The sequence below is a fragment of the Elephas maximus genome, chromosome 3, assembly GCF_024166365.1.
Source record: "Elephas maximus indicus isolate mEleMax1 chromosome 3, mEleMax1 primary haplotype, whole genome shotgun sequence".
Lineage (NCBI taxonomy): Eukaryota > Metazoa > Chordata > Mammalia > Proboscidea > Elephantidae > Elephas > Elephas maximus.
Window position 1 is genome coordinate 162,745,173 of NC_064821.1, and position 22,441 is coordinate 162,767,613.

At 40.8% G+C, this 22,441-nt stretch overlaps 1 protein-coding gene across 5 annotated transcripts in view; it reads left to right on the forward strand.

Annotated features, from left to right (window-relative positions):
* The window catches only part of VTCN1 (V-set domain containing T cell activation inhibitor 1), an 81,572-nt gene extending 59,342 nt beyond the window's left edge, over positions 1-22,230 (forward strand). For 2 of the 5 annotated variants that reach the window (XM_049879977.1, XM_049879981.1), the window contains 3 exons: positions 6,362-6,709; positions 9,939-10,217; positions 13,727-14,874. In XM_049879977.1, the coding sequence (XP_049735934.1) occupies positions 6,362-6,709; positions 9,939-10,217; positions 13,727-13,938 (839 nt within the window). In that variant the 3' untranslated portion in view covers positions 13,939-14,874. The other 3 variants (XM_049879979.1, XM_049879980.1, XM_049879978.1) reach the window with 3 other exon arrangements.
* The last annotated feature ends 211 nt before the right edge of the window (positions 22,231-22,441 follow it).

Consider the following 22,441-nt stretch of genomic DNA (forward strand, 5'->3'; position numbering starts at 1 on the left):
ACCATACTTATTCAATCTGCACGCTGAGCAAAGAAGCTGAGAAGCTGGACTACATGAAGATGAATTCTGCATCCGGATTAGAAGACTCATTAACAACCTGCCTTATGCAGATGACACAACCTTGCTTGCTCAAAGTGAAGGGGACTTGAAACACTGATAAAAATCAGAGACAACAGCTTTCAGTAAGGATTACCTCTCAACATAAAACCCACTGCCGTCAAGTCCATTCCAACTCATAGCAACACTACAGGACAGAGTAGAACTGCCCCATAGTTTCCAAGGAGCGCCTGGCAGATTTGAACTGCCAACCTCTTGGTTAGCAGCCATAGCACTTAACCACTACGCCACCAGAGTTTCCTCAACATAAAGAAAACAAAAATACTCACAACTGGACCAATAAGCAGCATCATGATAAATGGAGAAAAGATTGAGGTTGTCAAGGATTTCATTTTACTTGGATCCGCAATCAACACTCATGGAAGCAGCAGTCAAGACATCAAAAGACACACTGTATTAGGCAAATCTCTCTCTCACGTGTTAAAAAGCAAAAGATCTCTCACAAGTGTTAAAAAGCAAAGATGTCACTTTGAAGACTAAGGTGCACTTGACCCAAGCCATGGCATTTTCAATTGCCTCATATGCATGCGAAAGCTGGCAATGAATAAGGAAGACGGAAGAAGAGCTGATGCCTTTCAATTATGGTGTTGGTGAAGAATATTGAATATACCATGGACTGCCAAAAGAACGAACGAATCTGTCTTGGAAGTACAGCCAGAATGCTCCTTAGAAGCAAGAACGGGGAGACTTCGTCTCACATACTTTGGATGTGTTTTCAGGAAGGATCAGTCCCTGGAGAAAAATGTCATGCTTGGTAAAGTGGGGAATCAGTGAAAAAGAGGAAGACCCTCAACAAGATGGATTGATAAGGTGGCTGCAACAATGAGTTCAAGCGTAAAAACAATTGTGAGGATGGCACAGGACCAGGCAGTATTTTGTTTTGTTGTACATAGGGTCACTAGGAGTCAGAACTGAAACGACAACTTCTGACAATAACATTTATTTAAGGCTTAACATGCAGCAAACCAGGTGCTATATTAACCACTTTACCTGCATTGTATCAGTCAGTCCTTTCAGGGACTTTCTGAGGGAGCTACTTATATTGGCATGCCCATTTTACACATAAAAAAAATATTGAATAAAGAGGCTAGAAAACTTGCCCAAGAACACACATCCAGTAAGTGGCAGAGCTGGGACTTCAGCCAGACAGGTTGATACCTGGGCCTTGTTCTCAAACACCACGCTCTGCTGCTTCCCTACTTTGTTCCTTTATCTGGCCTTGCCCAGCATCTTTTCTAATTCTCACCTAACCCGGCTCTCTCCTCTGGCAAGAGTAGCACACACACTCCATCTTTACAGGCTTAAGCCTATGTGTTTCCATCTTTAAGCCATATGCTGTGATGCTTGTCTAGAGAGTTGGGTATCAGCAGACACTGAGTGACCATCTGCTGAGAGTTTCTAATTTCTTATTTCTAATATATGCTTTCTGCTACTGGCAAGTACATAACTTGTCTCACTGAGTCATTTCAAAGGACAGTTCACTTTGCATGTTTTTTCTAGTTGTTTTGGGTACCCCCAGAATCATAATTTCTGTAAGAATCCTTACCGTGTGTTACCTATAACCCCAATCTCTAAGCTATTCCTGCTCCTGTTGTTGTTATGTGGCATACAGTTGGTTTCACTCATAGTGACCCTATAGGACAGAGTAGAACTGCCTTACAGGGTTTCCAAGGAGCAGCTGGTGGATTCCAACTACCAATCTTTCGGTTAGCAGCCCAGCTCTTACCTATCGTGCCACCAGGTTTCTATTCCCGCTCCCCTAGGTGGGCCTAATTGAATAGTATTTGCCCCATGTGAAAACCCAGCTGCTCAAATTTCAGCTAGCTCCCCTTTGACTGCTGCCCTTTCCCCACACAGACCAGAGCTAGGGTAAAAATTAGCCCTCATAAGCTGGAAATTTCATTTTCAATAAGTGGCTAGGTCTTCCAAATTTAAAAGGGTACAATGGCATACCAGAGGTCAAGGAAATCCTTTGAACCTGCACCTTTTTGAATCAATAGAATTATGTATCAACAGAGAGCTGCTCTAACCCAACTCTTCAGTAAGCTCAAGCATAACAACAATTGTGAGGATGACGCAGGACCGGGCAGTGTTTCATTCTATTGTACATATAGGGTCGCTATACGCAGGAACTGACTCGACACACCTAACAACAGCAACAACCCATCTCTTAGGGAACTCTTACCCTTTGGCTCATCAAACTGCACATGGGCATTTGGTGGTCATTAGGTCTGAAGAGTTCCATCAGGTCAGACTGTATTTCCTAGAACATAGCTCCTTGAGCCAATATTTGTTTGCAAGTTTGAATACAGGTTCCTTTTTGCAAAAAGCAGTATTTATGATCATTACATATGTATATGCTGTTACCTTCAAGTTAAATTTTATTACTTGTAACCTTTGTTTTATTCACTTAACAAGTATATATTGAGTGCTTTCTGGGTGCAAAGATATGGCAAGGTCCTCCTGGTTGTTTTAAGTTCTCACTGGCTTTTATTCCTCCACTTGGTTTGATATTATGAGGGAGGAATTTAATCGACATTATACTCATTCCATCTGCCACATCATTAATAAATCTTAAATGGGCTAGAGCCTGCAGCAGGTCCCTGTGGCTACACAGCTGCCTGGTTTTAATCATTAAGTTCTTTAGGAGATATTTCAACTGATTTTCTACCTGTGAGCACAAGGCCAACACATTAAAATTAATTTGCTAGCACAATTACTGAACTAAGATATGTCATTACCATTTCATTCTCTCCATAAACTGTGCTGATCATGTATTTTTTCTAAAAAGTAATTTTTCAATTCAACTTTAATGGCACTTTATAAACGACAATCAAATTTACCCTTCCTCTAACATAGTTACATTTGCTCCCTGATTTTATTGAGAATCCCTGGGTATTTTTATTGCCCTCTCTTTTACTGGTTCAAATTTCTCCAAAATTTTAGATGTGGTAATCTTTTCAAATGTTTCTTACTCCTACAATCATTCTGGATAGAACCATTATTTCAAACAGTGCCTTGCCTTGTACTTATTTCCCTGCATTCATTTAACCATTCACTCAACAAATAATAATAATTAAACTTTCTCTATAGAAATAGAGGACTAGGCACCATAGGAATTACAGATATGATTAAGACAGCTTATGCCCTTGAAAAGCTTACAAATTAGTGCCAGAAATAGACTAGAGACAAGGCAGACAGGGACAGCTGTTATAATAAAGGCAAAGAAAAGTTAAGGGATAATAGGGAAAGAATCTGCAAATTTTGATCCAAAAAAGGTTTCATGGAAGGGCAAGCATCTGAACAGACTTGAATGGAAGGAGAATTTGGATAACTGGTGATAAAGGAGAGGAGGGAACCCTAAGTTGTAGGTCAGGGTTAAGATGCAGAGTTTAACTGTATGGCCTGTGCTAGCCTGGGATGCCTTGGATATCAGTCTGTCAAGTAAAAAAAATTAAAAAGTCATCTTTAAAGTGGTTTTCAAGAAAACGCCAAGGCAGGCATGGGCGTGTGTTGCATTCATAATGCACAGCAAATTTTCATTCCATCCTTTTTCTTCATTTCTCTCCTGAATCTCCCACATGAATGGCCATGCATGGCAACTACTCCCAAAGTCTTTCTTCTCTCATGCTCTAAAGCCTTTAAAACATCTTCCTAACACAGCCTATGCACATGTTTTTGCCTCCTCTGCCTCTTTCTAGGTATAATTTTTCTTCTCTATTCTTTCCATCTAGCTTAGACTCTCCAGTCTGTCCTTCATCCATTACCCTTTTTTTGCCTAATTGGCTCCCCCAATAGGGTGAAAGAGGAGAGATGCCGAAGATGTATCTATGTTCATAATGATTTCCCCTTCACCTGAAAGAGAGCAAATATGCTTTGCTTATGTATTTCTTTACCAAAAGCAGAAAATCAACAAATCATTTTATATAGATAGACAATATGGACTATGAAAGGATGTAGTAGGATATGAGACTGGAAAGGTAGCAAAATGAGCTAATATCTATTGAGCATTTACTATGTGCCATGCAGTATTCACCTTTGAAGGCCATGCTGAGAAGTATGAACTTTATTCCACAGCTCTTGGAAGACTTGTGATTATAAAAAGACATATTTACATTGTGCTTTAAATCTACCTGTAAGATTAATGCATGTAAAATGGATTAAAAAAAAAAAAGTTACTGTTCAGTCTATTCCCATTCAGAGCAACTCTATAGGACAGAGTAGAACTGCCCCATAGAGTTTCCAAGGAGCACCTGGTGGATTTGAACTGCCGGCTTTTTGGTTAGCAGCTGTAGCTCTTAACCGCTGTGCCACCAGGGTTTCCAAAATGGATTAGATGGAGCCAAAGATGAGAAGCAGGAATACCAATGAAGAAGTTGAAAAGTCTAGTTAAGAAGTGCTCAAGATCCATCATACTGGGCTCTTTGGCTGTAAGGAAGAGAGGCTTGTAAAGGCCACTTTAATATACAATGTTTGTTGAAAGAAAATGTAGAGACTGGGACAGGAACTAGACCTGAACACCCTCAGGATTCAAGACAGTTCTGGGGATGGAGGACTCCCTCTTTCTCTGTCATAGTCTCTCCCCAGTACTTCTTTACGCCTGCTCCACTCTCCTCTTAGGCTCTAAGGCCCACCCTCTCCTTAGTTTCACATCTAAACCACAGAGGGACCCTCTCAAGAAGATTCAGTTAAGTAAATTACCCCATAGCCATCCTCAAGGAGCTCTGGTGGCGCAACAGTTAAGCACTAGGCTGCTGCTAATGGAAAGGTTGGCAGTTCAAACCCATGCAGCCACTCTGCAGGAGAAAGACTTGGCAATCTGTTTCCGTAAAGATTATAGCCAAGAAAATTCCATGGGCCAGTTCTACTCTGTGACATGCGTTGCTACATGTCTTAGTCATCTAGTGCTGCTATAACAGAAATACCACACGTGGATGGCTTTAACAAAGAGAAATTTATTTTCTCCCAGTCTAGTAGGTTATAAGTTCAAATTCAGGGCATCACCTCCAAGGGACGGCTTTCTATGTTGGCTCTGGAGGAAGGTCTTTGTCATCATCCTTGGTCTAGGAGCTTTTCCACGCAGGAACCCCAGCTCCTCGTGCTGCTTTCTTTGTGGTATGAGGTCCCCCCTCTCTGCTCAATTCCATTTCCTTTTTATCTCTTGAGAGATAAAAGGTAGTGCAGGCCACACCCCAGGGAAACTCTCTTTACATTGGATCAGAGATGTGACCTGGGTAAGACTGTTACAATCCCACCCTAATCCTCTTTAACATAAAATTACAATTACAAAACGGAGGATAACCACAGAATACTGGGAATCCTGGCCTAACCAAGTTAACACATATTTTGGGGGGACACAATTCAACCCATGACACTATGAGCCAAAAATCGACTTGATGGCACCCAACAACACATAGGTGTCCACAGTCAGCAGCCTCCTCTGCGGAAAAAACAGCTGATCTCTCCTTCCTTGAATGGTGGGCTGTGGGTAGGGCAATCGGATAAAGCTGGTACCATAATTAATAATTCTACTGGTGGTATGTTTGGAGAAGAGGGAGTGGTTTTTATCTTAGGTCAAAAATCAATTGCATTAAGTACCATTCCTCATTATGCCATGGCTAGCACTGATCTCTATGCCTTAACTTTTTCATCATTCAGTGGCAATATAAGTAACATCACTTTAAAATAGCACTTCAAATTACTAACCACATTTAGTTAACACGAAGTTTCACTTTTGTACCACGTCTGGTTAACTAAAAATAACAATACCTCATGTGTGTAATTACAGTTTGCAAATCAAATGCACACCCATTTGATTTGATCCTCATAAGAACTCCTTAAGGCAGGTAAGACAGATACTATTACCTCTATTTTGATGAGATTCAGGGAGGTTACATGGCTTATTCAAGGTCACACAGCTCTTAAGTGACAAAGCTAAGTACTTGAACTTTTGTCTTCAACCTCAGTCCTATGTGTTTCTCTTCTTGCTATGTCTCAAGGTTTGGGTTGCTTGGTCTCACAAAAGATATTGTATATGTCAGATATGTTGTAGATATTAAAATTATTGTCTTTGTGCTCTTTCTGTTCTTCTTAGCTCTTAATTTTTTTTTTTTTAATCCCTCTCCTTGTCTTCTAAATTTCTAACTTATTACAGAAGTCTCTGTTTGACTTTTATTAATGAAGGGTTTGGCTGTAAAAGTTCCAAGACTTCCCATGGCACTGAACCTTATTTCCTGAATTGCAGGGAGACACTCCATCACAGTCACTACTCTTACCTCAGCTGGGAACATCGGGGAGGATGGAATCCTGAGCTGCACTTTTGAACCTGACATCAAGCTTTCAGATATTGTGATACGGTGGCTGAAGGAAGGTGTTATGGGCTTGGTGCATGAGTTCAAAGAAGGCAAAGATGACCTTTCGGACCAGGATGAAATGTTCAGGGGCCGGACAGCAGTGTTTACCGATCAAGTGATAGTTGGCAATGCTTCTCTGAGGCTGAAAAATGTGCAACTCGCAGATGCTGGCACCTACAAATGTTATATTATCACTTCTAAGGGCAAGGGGAGTGCTTACTTGGATTATAAAACTGGAGGTGAGTTACTATTGGAGAAAGAAAAAAAAAGCACCAATAGATATTTGAGGCTAAAGAGTAGGAATTGCTGATGAAATACTGGGTTACATTCATGTATCAGATAAAGACCCTCCCAATTGTGATAGCAGCCATCCTTGACATTCTACGTCCAAAATCCTACTAGTCCCCAAAGAAGCCCATTATAATTTTAGGAAGAGTCCCCAGGTGGCATAAACAGTTAAGCACTTGATTACCAGCCATAAGGTTGGTGGTTCAAACCCACCCAGAGGCATCTCAGAAGACGGGCCTCTGAAAGGTCACAGCCTTGAAAATCCTATGGAACACTTCTACTCTGCACACATGGTGTCACCATAAGTCAGAGTCTACTTGACAGCAACTAACAACAAACAATATTAGGTCTTAAAATCTTTTGTTCTGGACTCTAGCCTCTTCTGACTTTCCAGGTATATTCCCTGAAATATTTTGTCAAAACAAAGGTAGTCTCCTTTATATTAGCCCCTGATATTGCTAATGAGAGAAGCCCATAATTTGGCTTAGGACTTTGCTATGCTAAGTAGGCCCTAGCCCAAGTCTAAATCAGTACCTCCACGGACTAATGACAGTGGAACCCACTCAAATAGAAGCTCAAAAGGAACCAGCCAAAACAATATTGTCCTATAAACTCATTAATCTTCCCCCAAGGAAATCTGCTCTTCCTTACCAACCCAATTTAACATATGTTTTCTGAATTTATATACAAAGGATTCAGATACATACTGTGAGAAATACAATGATGATTAAAAAAAACAAAGACGATTGTTCCTCCCCTCGCAGAGCTTATATTATAGAGCTTATAGGGTTGAAGATCAAATAGGGATAAGAAAAGTACGTAAATACCTATAATAATGGGTAAAATGTTACAAATGCCTTGAGAGAAATATAAACAGAGTAATTTGAGTATTCAGAGCAAAAGAAAGATCACATCCAAATGCATAGAGAGGGAAGGGATAAGAAAGCTCCCATAAATAACATTATGGAGGAGTCTTGAAGGATAGGCAGAAAGTACCCTGAGCCCTGCTAGAGTAAGCTGGTCTTTCTTGGCTCCTCATAATATGTGTAGTGTAATGGTTAGAAGCACAGATCCAGAGTCAGTCCTGGGAAAGTACAGTGGCTTGGGCAAGCCAACCTCTCTCCACCTGTCAGTGGAGGCTTGCATGTTGCTATGATGTTGAACAGGTTTCAGTAGAGCTTCCAGACTAAGACAGACTAGGAATAAAGGCCTAGTAATCTACTTCTGAAAATCAGCCAATGAAAACTTTATGGATCACAATGGTCCAATCCATAACCAACCATGGGATGGTGCAGGACCAGGCAGCATTTCATTCTATATTGTGCATGGGTTTGCCATCGAGTCAGGGGCTGACTCGATGGCAGCTAACGAATTAATGGGGTCATGTCAAAGGCACACAGGTGTCAACTGGAAGAGCTTCCAATGGCAAAGCTGGAACAATTTGAGCATCAAAGTAACATAATATTGAATTATAACTCAAAGTATAAAGTTAATATACATGAATTGATACTGATATAAATAAACGTGGAAGGAGAGACAAATCTTCCTTACAGAAGAATTCCAAATAATTTATGTAGGTAACTTCTATTCCAGGAGTTAGAGCTCAGTATCCATCTGTCCACTGTCTGAGAGTAAGCTAGACTTAGTAAAGAAAGAAACTTGGCACACACTACCCCAGCCAGGTGATTACGGTTAACGTCACCAGTGTTACGTCATATTGACAGCAGGAACCCTCTGATATGATGTGATCGGAAGGGCTCTTCACCCCTGTTGTCTTCCTCCCCAAACCCTAACCCCACTTTAATCATAAGAAAAACATCAGACAAATGCAAATTGAGGAACAGTGTACAAAATGTCCTGACCAATCCTTTCAAAATTGTCAAGGTCATGAAAAATACACAAAGACTGAGAAAGTATCACAGAGCAGAGGAGCCTAAGGAGAAATGACAACTAAATGTAATGTGGTATCCTGGATGGTGCCCTGAAAAAGAAAAAGGACATTAGTGGAAAAACTAGTAAAATCCAAATAAAATCTGGAGTTTAGTAATAGTAAAGAACCAATTATGGTTTCTCAGTTTTGTCAAATGCACCATGGTTATTTAAGGGGTTAAACATTAGCGGAAGCTGATTGAGGGGTATAGAGAAACTCTTTGTATTTATCGTCTTTACAACTTTTCTGTAAATCTAAATTTATTCCAAAATAAAAAGTTTATTTTTAAAAATGAGGATGATAATAGACGTCCCTAGGACTGTTGTGCGGATCAAATAAAATAATGTCTGGGAGTAGTACCCAGTACCTGGCACAGAATGTACCCTCCCGAAGTGGTAGTTCATTGTCATGTATACTTAATTTTCCATATCATCCCCCAGGAGCTTGTTCTCTACCTGCTCCAAGCCCGAGTCTTGCCTCTTCTGCTAGACTTCAGGCTCATTAAGGCCAAGCCAAGGGCTTTTCTTTCACCATTTACACAGCCTAAGCACAGTCCTGGGCAAAAGAAAATGCTAAATAAATTAATAAATTGTCATTGTGGCATAATAAGCATTTTACAGTTGAAAGTCCACAAGTCTCTCTCTACCTAGACATAGGAGAAAGCTAGTCTTAATTTCAAAATGTGGTTACCTTCCCCGTGAGAATTAGTGGAAGAAAACAAATGCTTCTATTTTTGGATGCCAGGGCTGGGCAGTCTCCACCTCAGAAAACTCCAAATCCCTGTAACGACAAGGCCAGTGTGGGAATGTCTGTGGGTGACAACTGAATGCTGTTTGTTCTTCTCCTTCTCCCTCCCCACTCTAACTTTATCCTTCTGGCAGAAAATTACATAAAATTCAGGAGGTTTCACAAGTCTCTGGGAAAATGCCCAATTTCCCTCAGTGATAAACTTTGTTGCGTTACCAGAGCTTCTTTTATATTAGAAAATTATCTACTGTAACAATAATATACCTAGAACTTAGGTACTTGAGTGTGTGCTCTTGGCCAAAGGGTGGTGATGTATGGCAATACTATGAGCAAATCATTATTTGCGTTCACAACACAATGGATCACACAGAGCCAGTCCCCTGGGGAAGTACTGAGTCACCTCAGTGGTGAAAATAACTGTTTTTGTTTTTAAGATCTAACACTTTAAAGGCTATATTGTCTTATCTGTCTGAACTTGACATCTTTCCGTTTTGACCCTGCAGCCTTTAGCATCCCAGAGGTGAATGTGGACTATAATGCCAGTTCAGAGAGCTTGCGGTGTGAGGCTCCCAGATGGTTCCCGCAGCCCACAGTGGTCTGGGCATCCCAAGTTGACCAGGGAGCCAACTTCTTAGAAGTCTCCAATACCACCTTTGAGCTGAACTCTGAGAATGTGACCATGAAGGTGGTGTCCGTGCTCTATAATGTCACCATCAACAACACATATTCCTGTATGATTGAGAATGACATTGCCAAAGCCACAGGGGATATCAAAGTGACAGGTGGGTTCCTCCACACTTATTCTGTAGATTTACTGGGGGAGAGAATCAAATCTAAATCAAAATCTAATTTCTTTAACAGATATATTATGTACCAGGGTACAAAAATCTCTAGAATCCTTTTCACTGAGACCCTGATCACAGTTCCAGGTGGGACTGCATTACAAGAGGAAACCAAACATAAAATAATATTTTTGGCATTTAGATCAAAGATAGCAACTAGGGCTCATCTTGTATGCCTACTCATTGATTGAGAGTGGTTATCTAGAGGGTAGTGTTTAGGATTCTGAGGCCCTATCTGACTTAGGAAGAACTGTGTTGGCACAGCAGTGAGAAAGTGTTGATTATTTGACATTTTTTATATATTCAGCTCGTGGTCTACATCCTATGGCCCCCAAAACTGGTTTGGTTCTAGCCCGCCTTTGAGAAGATTTTGAATCTAAAGACTGGAAGTCTTGGAGTATGAGTAAGTCCTTATGAGGCTGATGCATGAGCAGGATTTGTCAGAAAGCTCTAGGTTGAACTGGCCTCCCAGGCTGAGAAGACAAAGACCAAGAGGCCCAGCAACCTGGTCTTCCTGCAATGCTTTAGTACATACAAAGCCTGGCATTGAGTTAGTGCCAAGAAATTTCATGAACTGAATTATGACTTTACGACCATCCTCCTGAAGCTGAGTTGAATTCAAACAGCAATGGAAGGAGTATGTCAGAATGTCTGTCTATATATCAAGCCTAGTGCCAGGCAGAAACCTTGCACATTGTTGATGCCCTATAAATGTTTGCTGAATTTAGCTGCATAAGTTATATTCTTAGATGATAAAAATTAAATACTTTTATTTAAAATTTCATATATATGAAAGAGAGAGAACTCTTTCACGAACTTGAGGAACAAATTGGTGATTATACTGGTTAGGACTCTCTTGTTGCTAGGTGCCGTTGAGTCAGTTTTGACTCATAGCGACCTTATGCACAACAGAATGAAACACTGCCCAGTCCTGAGCCATCCTTAAAATCGTTCTTTTGCTTGAGCTCATTGTTGCAGCCACTGTGTCGATCCACCTCTTTAAGGGTCTTCCTCTTTTCCGTTGACCCTGTACTCTGCCAAGCACGATGACCTTCTCCAGGGACTGATCCCTCCTGACAACATGTCCAAAGTATGTAAGACACAGTCTCGCCATCCTTGTCTCTAAGAAGCATCCTGGCTGTACTTTTTCTAAGACAGATTTGTTCGTTCTTTTGGCAGTCCATGTTATGTTCGATATTCTTCACCAACACCACAATTCAAAGGCATCAACTCTTCTTCAGTCTTCTTTCTTCACTGTCCAGCTTTCACATGCATATGATGCAATTGAAAATACCATGGCTTGGGTCTGGCACACCTTAGTCTTCAAGGTGACATCTTTGCTCTTCAACACTGTGAAGAGGTCCTTTGCAGCAAATTTACCCAATGCAATGTATCTTTTGATTTCTTGACTGCTGCTTCCATGACTGTTGATTGTGGATCCAAGTGAAATGAAATCCTTGACAACTTCAATCTTTTCTCCATTTATCATGATGTTGCTCATTGGTCCAGTTGTGAGGATTTTCGTTTTCTTTATGTTGAGGTGTAATCCATACTGAAGGCTGTGGTCTTTGATCTTCATTAGTAAGTGCTTCAAGCCCTCTTCTCTTTCGGCAAGCAAGGTTGTGTCATCTGCGTAACGCAGGTTGTTAAAGAATCTTCCTCCAATCCTGATGCCCCATTCTTCTTCATATGGTCCAGCTTCTTGAATTATTTGCTCAGCATACAGATTGAATAGGTATGGTGAAAGAATACAACCCTGATGCACACCTTCCCTGACTTTAAACCAATCAGTATCCCCTTGTTCTGTCCGAACAACCGCCTCTTGATCTATGTAAAGTTTCCTCATGAGCACAAATAAGTGTTCTGGAATTCCCATTCTAGGACTCTCTTAGTTGCCCATAACAGAAAACCAACTCAAATAAGTCAAAGCTAAAAGGGTAATTTATTAAAAAGTACTGTAATGTCTCATAGAGTCAAGAACAGAAAGTATCCAGAATATCTGGACTCAGGAACAGCTAGAACCAAGAACTGAAATTCTATTGGGATTCTTTGTTCCTCATTTCTAATTTATTCTCTCTTGCTTGACTGGCTTTCTGTGCTTCATAGTCTATATGGAAGAATATGGTTGCCAAGAGCTCATAGTTTTAAAAATCATTTTCACTCAAGAGAGTAACCAGACTGAATTTCAATTCTTCAGTTCCGTTCTGCATTCCCAGTAAGGACTGTGACAGGCTTAACTTGGGTCAGCTGTCCACACCTGAACCAGTGAGATAGTATCTAATGAGAGAAAGGGTATTTCCCAGGAGAGGAGGAAGCAAAGCATTGGTCATTTGAAACAATAGGTGTTGACAAGAGTATCTCAGTTAAAATCTCAGTAAAAAGCTCCAAACTGCATAATCAATCTTTCTAATAGAAAGGGCAATAACTGAACAAGCTGTAGGTAGGATACACACCTTTTATTCAGTGAGCAGATCCTTTTTTCCATACCTGGTTATTTGATATATCAGATCAAATGTTCCAAGTGTCAGTACTAAGACTAAATGCAACTTTTGGTAGGTCGGCATAGATCAAAATCAAGAAAACAATAGAATTCCTTCTTGTCATGCACAAAGTAGGTATTCCATATATGTTTTTAAACAGTTGAATGAGGCTATGGGAATTATATACTGTGTTCTCTAACTATACTGCTAATTTAGGTCATTCATTCAACGATCACATATTATATGCCAAATATACAGAAAGCACTCTTTTAAGCTCTGTGAGATACTGAGATAAACAGCACAAGTGCCATAAAATAAGTTTGTCACAGTGTATACTTGGTATCTAGGGGAAAGAGTTGTTAATTATGATTATAGTGGGTTAGTAGATGAGGCAGATTTCAAGCCGGATTTTGAAGGAGAAGAATGGTGTTGATAGAAAAGAAAGCATGATATCAGGAGCCTATGGTAATTCCTGGGGAGAAATATTAGGGCCTTAACTGGGACAGGCCCAAAGTTACTTAAAGAAAATAATCTAAGGTCTTAGTGATATGAATGTGAGGGACAAGAGAAAGAACAAGTCAAAAAACGGCCTGATATTTATACCAAGAATACTTAAGAGGTTAGTAATGCTACCAACAAAAATGAAAACAGAAGCAAGCAGCATATTTGGATAGAAGATGGAGGTTTTAGAGATACTGAGTTTGAAGTACCCACGGTATACAAACGTGGGGATGTCCAATGCTTAACACATTTCCCAGCATGTGATAGGTGTTGGGAGGATGCTTCATTCCTACCCCACATATTTCCTTCTGTGGAATGGGAGTCTCACCTGTGTAACCCTTCTACCCTCTCTCCCCTCTATTTTTCACTCCTCCCCAGGGGAGAAGAAATTAATTTACATGGTTGGTGAGCTTATTAGGAGAAGCTGTACATATGTAGTTTGGCTCCTTTTTTTCCCTTTCTCTCTAGCTGCCCCCAGGAAATATACATTCTGCTCTGGCCCTCCAAGAATCTGCCTTTGCAGGAAGAAGCTGCCCCAGTCTGGTGCTGAGTATGACTACACCTGCTGCAGCCCACTTGCCTGCATACAAAGCCTCATCCTTTATTATCAGATTTGTAGTATTAAAGGTGATACTTTGGCCTTCCCCTTGGCTTACTCTTTTGTCTTATTCCTTACTTGAGTCAGAACTCAGCTGGGGAAAAGGGATCTTACTGGACTCATTTGAATCCCATCAGTAGGTATCAAAAATATTAAATAGTTATGTCTTTAAATGAGATAACTAATAGCAACTACAAATCCAGATGTGGAACTCAGGGTAAAGTTCAAGCTAAAGAAATGGATTTGGAAATGATCAGAATGGAAGGACTGCTTATAGGCTAGAGTGTGGTTACCGTTATTGTTGCTTTTATAGCTAATACTTACCGAGTACTCACTCACCATGTGCCAGGCACTGTTCTAAGTGCTTTACAGGTATTAAGTCATTAATCTTCATAAGAACCCCATGAAGGAGGCTATTATTATTATTATATACGTACTATTTCCTTTTTTATAGGTTAAAAAACTGAGGCACATATAGACTGAGTAACTTGCCTAAAGTCATCGTTAGTATCAGAGCTGAAATGAGCTAAATGAGATTTTCTAGGAAGAAAATAGAACAAAAGAAGAATAATTTCATTTCCTCCCTTCTACCTTTCTATACAAAATGAGAACAATACTTTCTCATCACTTTGTAGTGAGGTAATAAAAGTTAGTGACAGAACCTGTAAAGGTCACTGCCTAGGGGAAAAATGTATCCAAACCCAAAGACAGCCCAGGGCTGTTTGTTTAACCTATTCTTTATTTGGTAGCCAATAATACTGGGCTAGTAATAATCCCTTTATTGGTATAATTTTTCATTTGGCTGAATGCTCACTGGGCTGGACCACAGAGTGGAACTTGCTTTGAAGAAAGAGAAAGCTCTGCTTTTAAACCAGTTACAGTAAAAGGATGAATGGGGTACAAAATTGTCTGTATTAGGAACAACTTGTTCTGTTTTTCAGGTACTTTGTCTTTGCTAACAGCCATGTGAAGAAGACATCCAGCTTCTCCTCTATGACTCTGAACCTTTTCTCTCTCCCTTTGCAGACTCTGAGATCAAAAGGCGGAGTCACTTACAGCTGCTGAACTCAAAGGCTTCCCTATGTGTCTCCTCTCTCTGTGCCATCAGCTGGGTACTCCTGCCTCTTTCCCCTTACCTGATGCTAAAATAATGTGCCTTGGCCACAAAGAAACATGCCAAGTCATTGGGACCATAGGTGAGATGAATCACAAATGGTGTGAGAGGCAGGTTCTGTATGTGCTTGTGTTGCCAACAAGAGTCAACTAGCCTCCAGCATCAGCCTCAGAGAGAAACATTTAACAATGCCAGGACATTGGACACTATATTTCTGCTGAGACTGTAGTGGGTAATTGTTAGCTTAAGGAAGAGCGCAGGTCTCACTGACAGATTTACAAGAAAAACAACTGTATACAATTCAGATATTTGTGTAAATTCAAACACCTTTTCATTTACGGAGTCGTCAATGAAGGCAAAAAATATCTTAAGCGAAAGAGATGTGTGGCCCTGACTAGTCGCTCTGGATTTCACTGTTAATTTAGGAAGCCTTGTGACAGGCACATAATCACTCACATAAGTGACCCACCCTAACAAGGCCCCTGTTGACGGGAAATTTGGCAAATGACTCACACACTAAACCTCCTGCTGAGACTTCTCATTTTCACTTTGGTCCTCTGGATCCAATTACTTGTAAGACATTTCCTCCTGCAAATTCTTCAGCGTGGAGAATTTATGTAAAACTGAGCTCATGAAGTTCCGGTCAACACCTCCCACATGACTCAATGCTATCACCACCAAGCCTCCAGGCTCACAACCTCAGAGCTAGTTTTGTCTCCCCTCTGTCCTTCATGTCAGTTTACTACCAAGCCCTATAGCATTTTGCCCTGTGTCCTTGCTCAGATGGATCCTAATCCAGCCTTCATTGTCTCACACCCAGACCACTCTAGAAACTTGTCCTTGGGCCCCTTCTTCTCCCTGTTGCAGTTGATAGGAAACAAGGCTCCAGAATAAAATTATTCAAACACTATTTTCATCGCAGCATTCCTTTGCTGAAACCTAAAGCGGCTGTCTGGGCACTATTATACCAAAGAGTTCTCAGCTGTGTGCTCGCGGCCCTCCAGCAGTGTCTCTCCTTCCCCCACCTCTCGCCCTACTACTTTCTGGCCTTGCTCCATCTCTCACAGCTTCTGCTTGGAAATTTCCTCTCCTCTATAAGCAATCTGGCCACAGGTTGGTTGGTTGGTTTATAACAATCCCTTGGAAGCCCTGGTGGCGTAATTAAGAGCTATGGCTGCTAACCAAAAGGTCGGTAGTTCAAATCCAACAGACGCTCCTTGGAAACCCTATGGGGCAGTTCTACTCTGTCCTATAGGGTCACTGTGAGTCGGAATCAACTCAACGGCAACACCTTCAGTTTTTTTTTTGGCGGGGGGTATAGCAGTCCCTGGTTGCTCAGTGGTTAAGACCTTGGCTGGTAACCAAAATGTTGGCACTTTAAATCCACCAGCCGCTCCTTGGAAGCCCTATGGGGCAGTTCTACTCTATCTTATAGGGTCACTATGAGTTGGAATTGACTTGACAGTAACAGGTTTTTTTGTTTTTGTTTTTTTATAGCAATTCATATCCACCACTTTCTTCATCCAATTCAAGGGAGTGCTTCCTAGATCATAGTACCCTTTCCTGGTGGTTCACATCCCCTTTCTACACATACATAATTTATGATTTCTTGCACTCTCTAAGTCACATATATTCTCTGCCTAGATTATTAAGGGCAGGCAAAGAGCTGTTCATTTGCTTCTTTTCATTCTTTCTCCTGTTCTCCAAATGCTTACTATGGTACAAAGTAGGTTCTTTGTAAGGGAACCTGCCAGTTTCTATCACTGTCAATTCTCTGAGGTTGTCAATCCTCAGTTTCCCTGAAGAAACTGTCCCCTAAGGATATTACTGGTAGAAGAAGAGACTCCTTCTTCTTTCCTTAATTCCCCTTGATACTGTAAATGGGTTTTTAATAACTTGCAATTAGATAATATGACCTATAAAGTATAGCTTCCAGAAGTATAGCTTACCCATCTTTATTTCGTACCCCTCTAGGGCAGTAATTCAGAGTCTTTATTTTTTTAAAGCCCTGATATGCATGTAACAGATGACGGTCACGTTTAGCATACATACGGTTATACACGGTCACCAAAGGTTAGATACTGTTACCAAGTTGGCTGCAGCTCCACTTCCTTCTCCCTAGAAATCATATACGGGTAACCTTAAATCAAATCGATTTTGGAAAGTAAACAAAGAGCTCATTCGTTGAGACATACCTCATAGCTGATCATGACAGTTTAGGTCACACACGCTCCCTAGTTGGAAACTGAGGCAGAAGCCATATTTCTGTTTCTACCCAGGAGCAACCTCAAACCCATCTAAACCTCTGCACTTCCAAACTCCAGAGAGTGGGGCGTTGATAAGCGTTTCTTCTCATGCCTGCCCAGAATTCATCTCTCCATTCCTGTTTGTTCTCTAAGGACCTATCTTTTCCCTGAGACTGCCTCTAGGATGAGACTGTCACTAGCATCTCCTTTCTCTAGCAACCCATGGGATCATGTGGCCTCGATAGAACAAGATCAAAATACAGAAAAATAAGCCCCATTTCTGAACAAGAGGTACACATATGCAGTGGCAGGGAGACTCAGTTCTCAATAAATGTTTGCTGAATGGATATAATGTTATCTTATTGCTATTATTTTTCAGGAGTCCAGAAATCTTCAGAATTATTTTATCATAAGATATGACCTTGTTTGGCTTTCTGGGGAGAAATGAATTCATGTCTAGCAGTCTGGAGTAAACAAACTAGATCAAGAAGCCAAAAGCAACTCACAGAAGACTCTAATATGAACAAGATAAATTTATCTTCAAAGACATATGTTAAAATTTGGGGAAATAATTCATCTGAGCTAGAGAAATGCATTAAGACTTCTGTGTAAAATGAATGTGGAAACAAATGCATCTCCATATTTCAGGGGCCTCCCCTCACCCATCAAGCCCTGGGGAATAGGAGGATGGGATACTGCATCTTCCTTTTCTCTGAGCCCTTAGTTATATGTGTTGCACTGTTGCTTTGAGAAAGTTCCTAGAAAGTGTCTATGGCAATATAGTCATGCTTTATATTCCACAAATTAAACCACTACTAGTCAGCTGCTACTTCACAACACAGAGGTGGCTATATTTTAGTGATGGGTCAGATGATTCACTTTTTATGATGATGCTTCCAAAAGTGCATTGGCTTCTCCTTCCATTTGACCAATGCCAAAGAAATGTGAAGAATGATCATAATTTTACCATTAAAAAAAAAAAAAAAAGTAGTAGTAATTGGGTGATACTGACTTCTAAATAATCTAAGCATCTTCTTTTTAAAACAAATGCAATTTTGTATCTCAGGTGATGTTCATCCCTGAATGGTCCAGAGAGGGGTCTCTCTCACCTTTGCTGACTACAGCATTATATCACCACAAGGTTTCAGAGATTTCTACTTTCTCTGCTGCATGGAGAAACCCTGGTGGCGCAGTAGCTAAGAGCTACATCTGCTAACCAAAAGTTGGCAGTTCAAATCCACCAGTGCTCCTTGGAAACTCTATGGGGCAGCTCTACTCTGTCCATAGGGTCGCTATGAGTCAGAATCAGCTCGATGGCAACAGGTTTTAGTTTTTTTGTTGTTGTTTATCTTGCATGGACAGCTATGACCTCAGCTTTCAACAACCTCTAGAGCAATGGGACTCAACTGGGGGTTATTTGGCCCCCTGAGGACATTTGGCAATGTCTGGAGACAATTTTAGCTGTCACAGCTGGGGGGATGGGTGCCACTGGCATTTGGTGGATAAAGCCCAGGGATACTGCTCAACATCCTATAATGCACAGGACATCCCTCCATGACAAAGAATTATCCAGACCACAATATCAATCATGTCAAGGTTAAGAAATCCCGATTTAGAGCAGATAGAGGGCATAATTACCAAGCACGAAGAAATCTGTTTGCTTTCTTAAAATAGGCATTAGCCTCCATCTCTCTGGTGCTACGTCAACACAGAGAGCCAGAACTCTGACGTTGGGCAACCAGGATAATGTCTTGCAGCAAACAGTGTTGAAAATGCTTGTGGAAAATTCCCGATGGGATTATCTTCAGCTGGTTGAACTAGGTTCCTTTCCCTTCATTCTATCCTATAAACCAGGTTTTGTGAGAAAGCTGCACATATTCTATCTTGTTTCCTGATTTTGACTTTAGGTCTCAGGAACCTGCCTGGTCAAAATTCAAATTAAGGCAACAAAGTTGTATCTTCCCTGAAACTCAGACTTCTGAAACCAGGGGCAGTGACCCTTTAAAATAAGGCTCTGAGGGATGAAGCTTTGATAGAAAAGAATGTTTTTAGCCCAGGGGCAAGGACAAGAAGGGAGGAGGGGACAAGAAAGCTGGATAAATGGAAATGCGGAACCCAAAGTTGAGAAGGGGAGAGTATTGACACATTGCGAGGTTGGCAACCAATGCCACAAAACGATATGTGTATTCATTTTTAATGAGAAACTAATTTGTTCTGTAAATCTTCATCTAAAGCACAATTAAAAAAAAAAAAAAGAATATTTTTTCTCAGTCACCTTCCCACAGTTTTCTCATGTTGACAACTGCCTCCCTGGCACTTTGGACCAGGATTCAAACCGGTTCATTAAAAATTTGTATTTCTAACAAGTTCTCAGGAAGTTATACATAAGAACCACTTGAGGATCTTGTTACAATGTAGATTCTGACTCAGTATATCTGGAGTGGAAATGCAAATTCTCAGCAGGGAACTTGTTAGAAATGCAAATTCTCAGTAGGAGTTCAAACCTGAATGAACTGGTTCAAAGCCCTGCTTTGGACCCACCATGAATGTATTACATCTCGTTATTAAAAAACTTGATTTTAGAGCTCTGACCATTCACAAGAATGATTAAATATACATTTCCTACATTGTTGTCTGCTTGGTTTATCAAACAGTCAGTGAAAGGGAAGATGAATAAAAAGCCATAGGCCAGGTTCTAAAGCTTAGTATTTGGCACATAACAACAACAAAAAAAACCCATTGTTGTCAAGTCGATTCCAACTCATAGCGACCCTATAGGACAGAGTAGAACTGCTCCACAGAGTTTCCAAGGAGTACCTGGTGGATTTGAACTGCCAACCTTTTGGTTAGCAGTCGTAGCACTTAACAACTATGCCACCAGGGTCCACATACCAGGCCTTCAGTAAATGTTTGTTGAATGAACAGATAAATGAATGTTGGAAGTGTGTGAGTTTGAGTCAGGTGGCTAAGTCTAGTTTCTTAAGAAAATTCCACTAGGCTTACACTAGCTTGGCATGTCTCCATCTGGGAAAACAGTGATGGTGGCAGCAGGCTCGAGGTAGATTAATCTGGGAGAATATATATAGGTGGACAAAATGATCACACTGGTGCCCAAAAATCAGACTTTCATTGCTGAGGAATTATCAAATTCTCAAATCTTAGAGCAGGAAGAACCTCAAAATCATCTTTTCTAGCCCTTTCATTTTTCATATTAACACCCAAAGGTCCAGACCAAAGTGTGGGTAACTGGCTATTCTTATTGCCAAAGGTCACACTGGTAGTTGCTGGAGGGATGAAATCTATAGAAAATTTAATTACCAAAGGCAAGTTCACTGGGGACTTTCAGAACAACTCTGCCCAGTTTGCACTGCCAGCTTGATCCCAATAAGCCCTCTACAAGAGGAGACCAATGCTGAACCACATTGAGAAAGCAAATTGTGAAAGCATAAACACTCGCAATCCACATTAATTCTTTGGCATGAGCACACAGCAGATGCATTAGCTAACACATGTGTCATATCAGCTCAAGTGTGAGGCACAAGGACCAAAACAATATGAAATATACTATAAATATCTGTTGTTAGTTGTTAGGTGCTGTCGAGTCAGTTCTGACTCATAGTGACCCTAGGCACAACAGAACGAAACACTGCCCGGTCCTGCACCATCCTTACAATTGTTGTTATGCTTGAGCCCATCGTTGCAGCCACTGTGTCAATCCACCTTGTTGACAGTCTTCCTGTTTTCCGCTGACCCTGTACTTTGCCAAGCATGATGTTCTTCTCCAGGGACTGATCCTTCCTGACAACATGTCCAAAGTATGAAAGACGCAGACTCACCATCCTTGCTTTTAAAGGAGCATTCTGGTTGTACTTCTTCCAAGACAGATTTGTTCGTTCTTTTGGTAGTCCATGGTATACTCAATATTCTTCACCAACACCACAATTCAAAGGCATCAGTTCTTCTTTGGTCTTCCTTATTCATTGTCCAGCTTTCACATGCATATGATACGATTGAAAGTACCATTGCTTGGGTCAGGAACACCTTAGTCTTCCAGGTGGCATCTTTGCTTTTCAACACTTTAAAGAGGTCGTTTGCAGCAGATTTACCCAATGCAATGCATCCTTTGATTTCTTGGCTGCTGCTTCCATGGCTGTTGATTGTGGATCCAAGTAAAATGAAATCCTTGTCTTCAATCTTTTCTCTGTTTATCACGATGTTGCTCATTGGTTCAGTTGTGAAGATTTTTGTTTTGTTTATGTTGAGGTGCAATCCACACTGAAGGCTGTGGTTTTTGATCTTCATTAGTAAGTGCTTCAAGTCTTTTCCACTTGGAGCAAGCCAGGTTGTGTCAGCTGCATAAGCAGGTTGTTAAGAAGTCTTCCTCCAATCCTGATGCCCCATTCTTTTTCATATAGTCCGGCTTCTCAGATTATTTGCTCAGCAAGCAGATTGAATAGGTACAGTGAAAGGACACAACACTGATGCACACCTTCCCTGACTTTAAACCAATCAGTATCCCCTTGTTCTGTCTGAACAATTGCCTCTTGATCTATGTGAAGGTTCCTCACGAGCACAATTAAGTGTCCTGGAATTCCCATTCTTTGCAATGTTATCCATAATTTGTTATGATCCACACAGTTGAATGCCTTTGCGTAGTCAATAAAACACAGGTAAACATCCTTCTGGTATTCTCTGCTTTCAGCCAGGATCCGCCTGACATCAGCAATGATATCCCTCGTTCCACGTCCTCTTCTATCTAGCGAATATCCAGGGAACTCAAACCTAGATACTAAAGGCTAAAACATTTCAGAAGTATTAAAACATTTGAGGGAACACACAAGTCAAACTTCAAGCTGAACTATGGGCTACCAGCTATACCCAGGTTGTATGAAGACTTGCTGTGAGTACAACAAAAATTAAAAAACCAAACCCATTGCCATGGAGTCAATTCCAACTCAAAATGACCGAATAGCGACCCTATAGGACAGAGTAGAAGTGCCCAGTAGTGTTTCCAAGGAGCAGCTGATAGATTCAAATTGCAGACCCTTTTGGTTAGCAATCAAAAGCTTAACCACCGCACCACCAGGGCTCCTTTAAGTGCACAACGACCTCAAACTATGCATTGTTAAATGTGGGAGTGAGGCATGCAAGGGTCATTATTGCATAATAAGGCTCCTTCCCTATGGAATTATGTTGCGTGCCTTGGTTTTGTTTATGAAACTTGT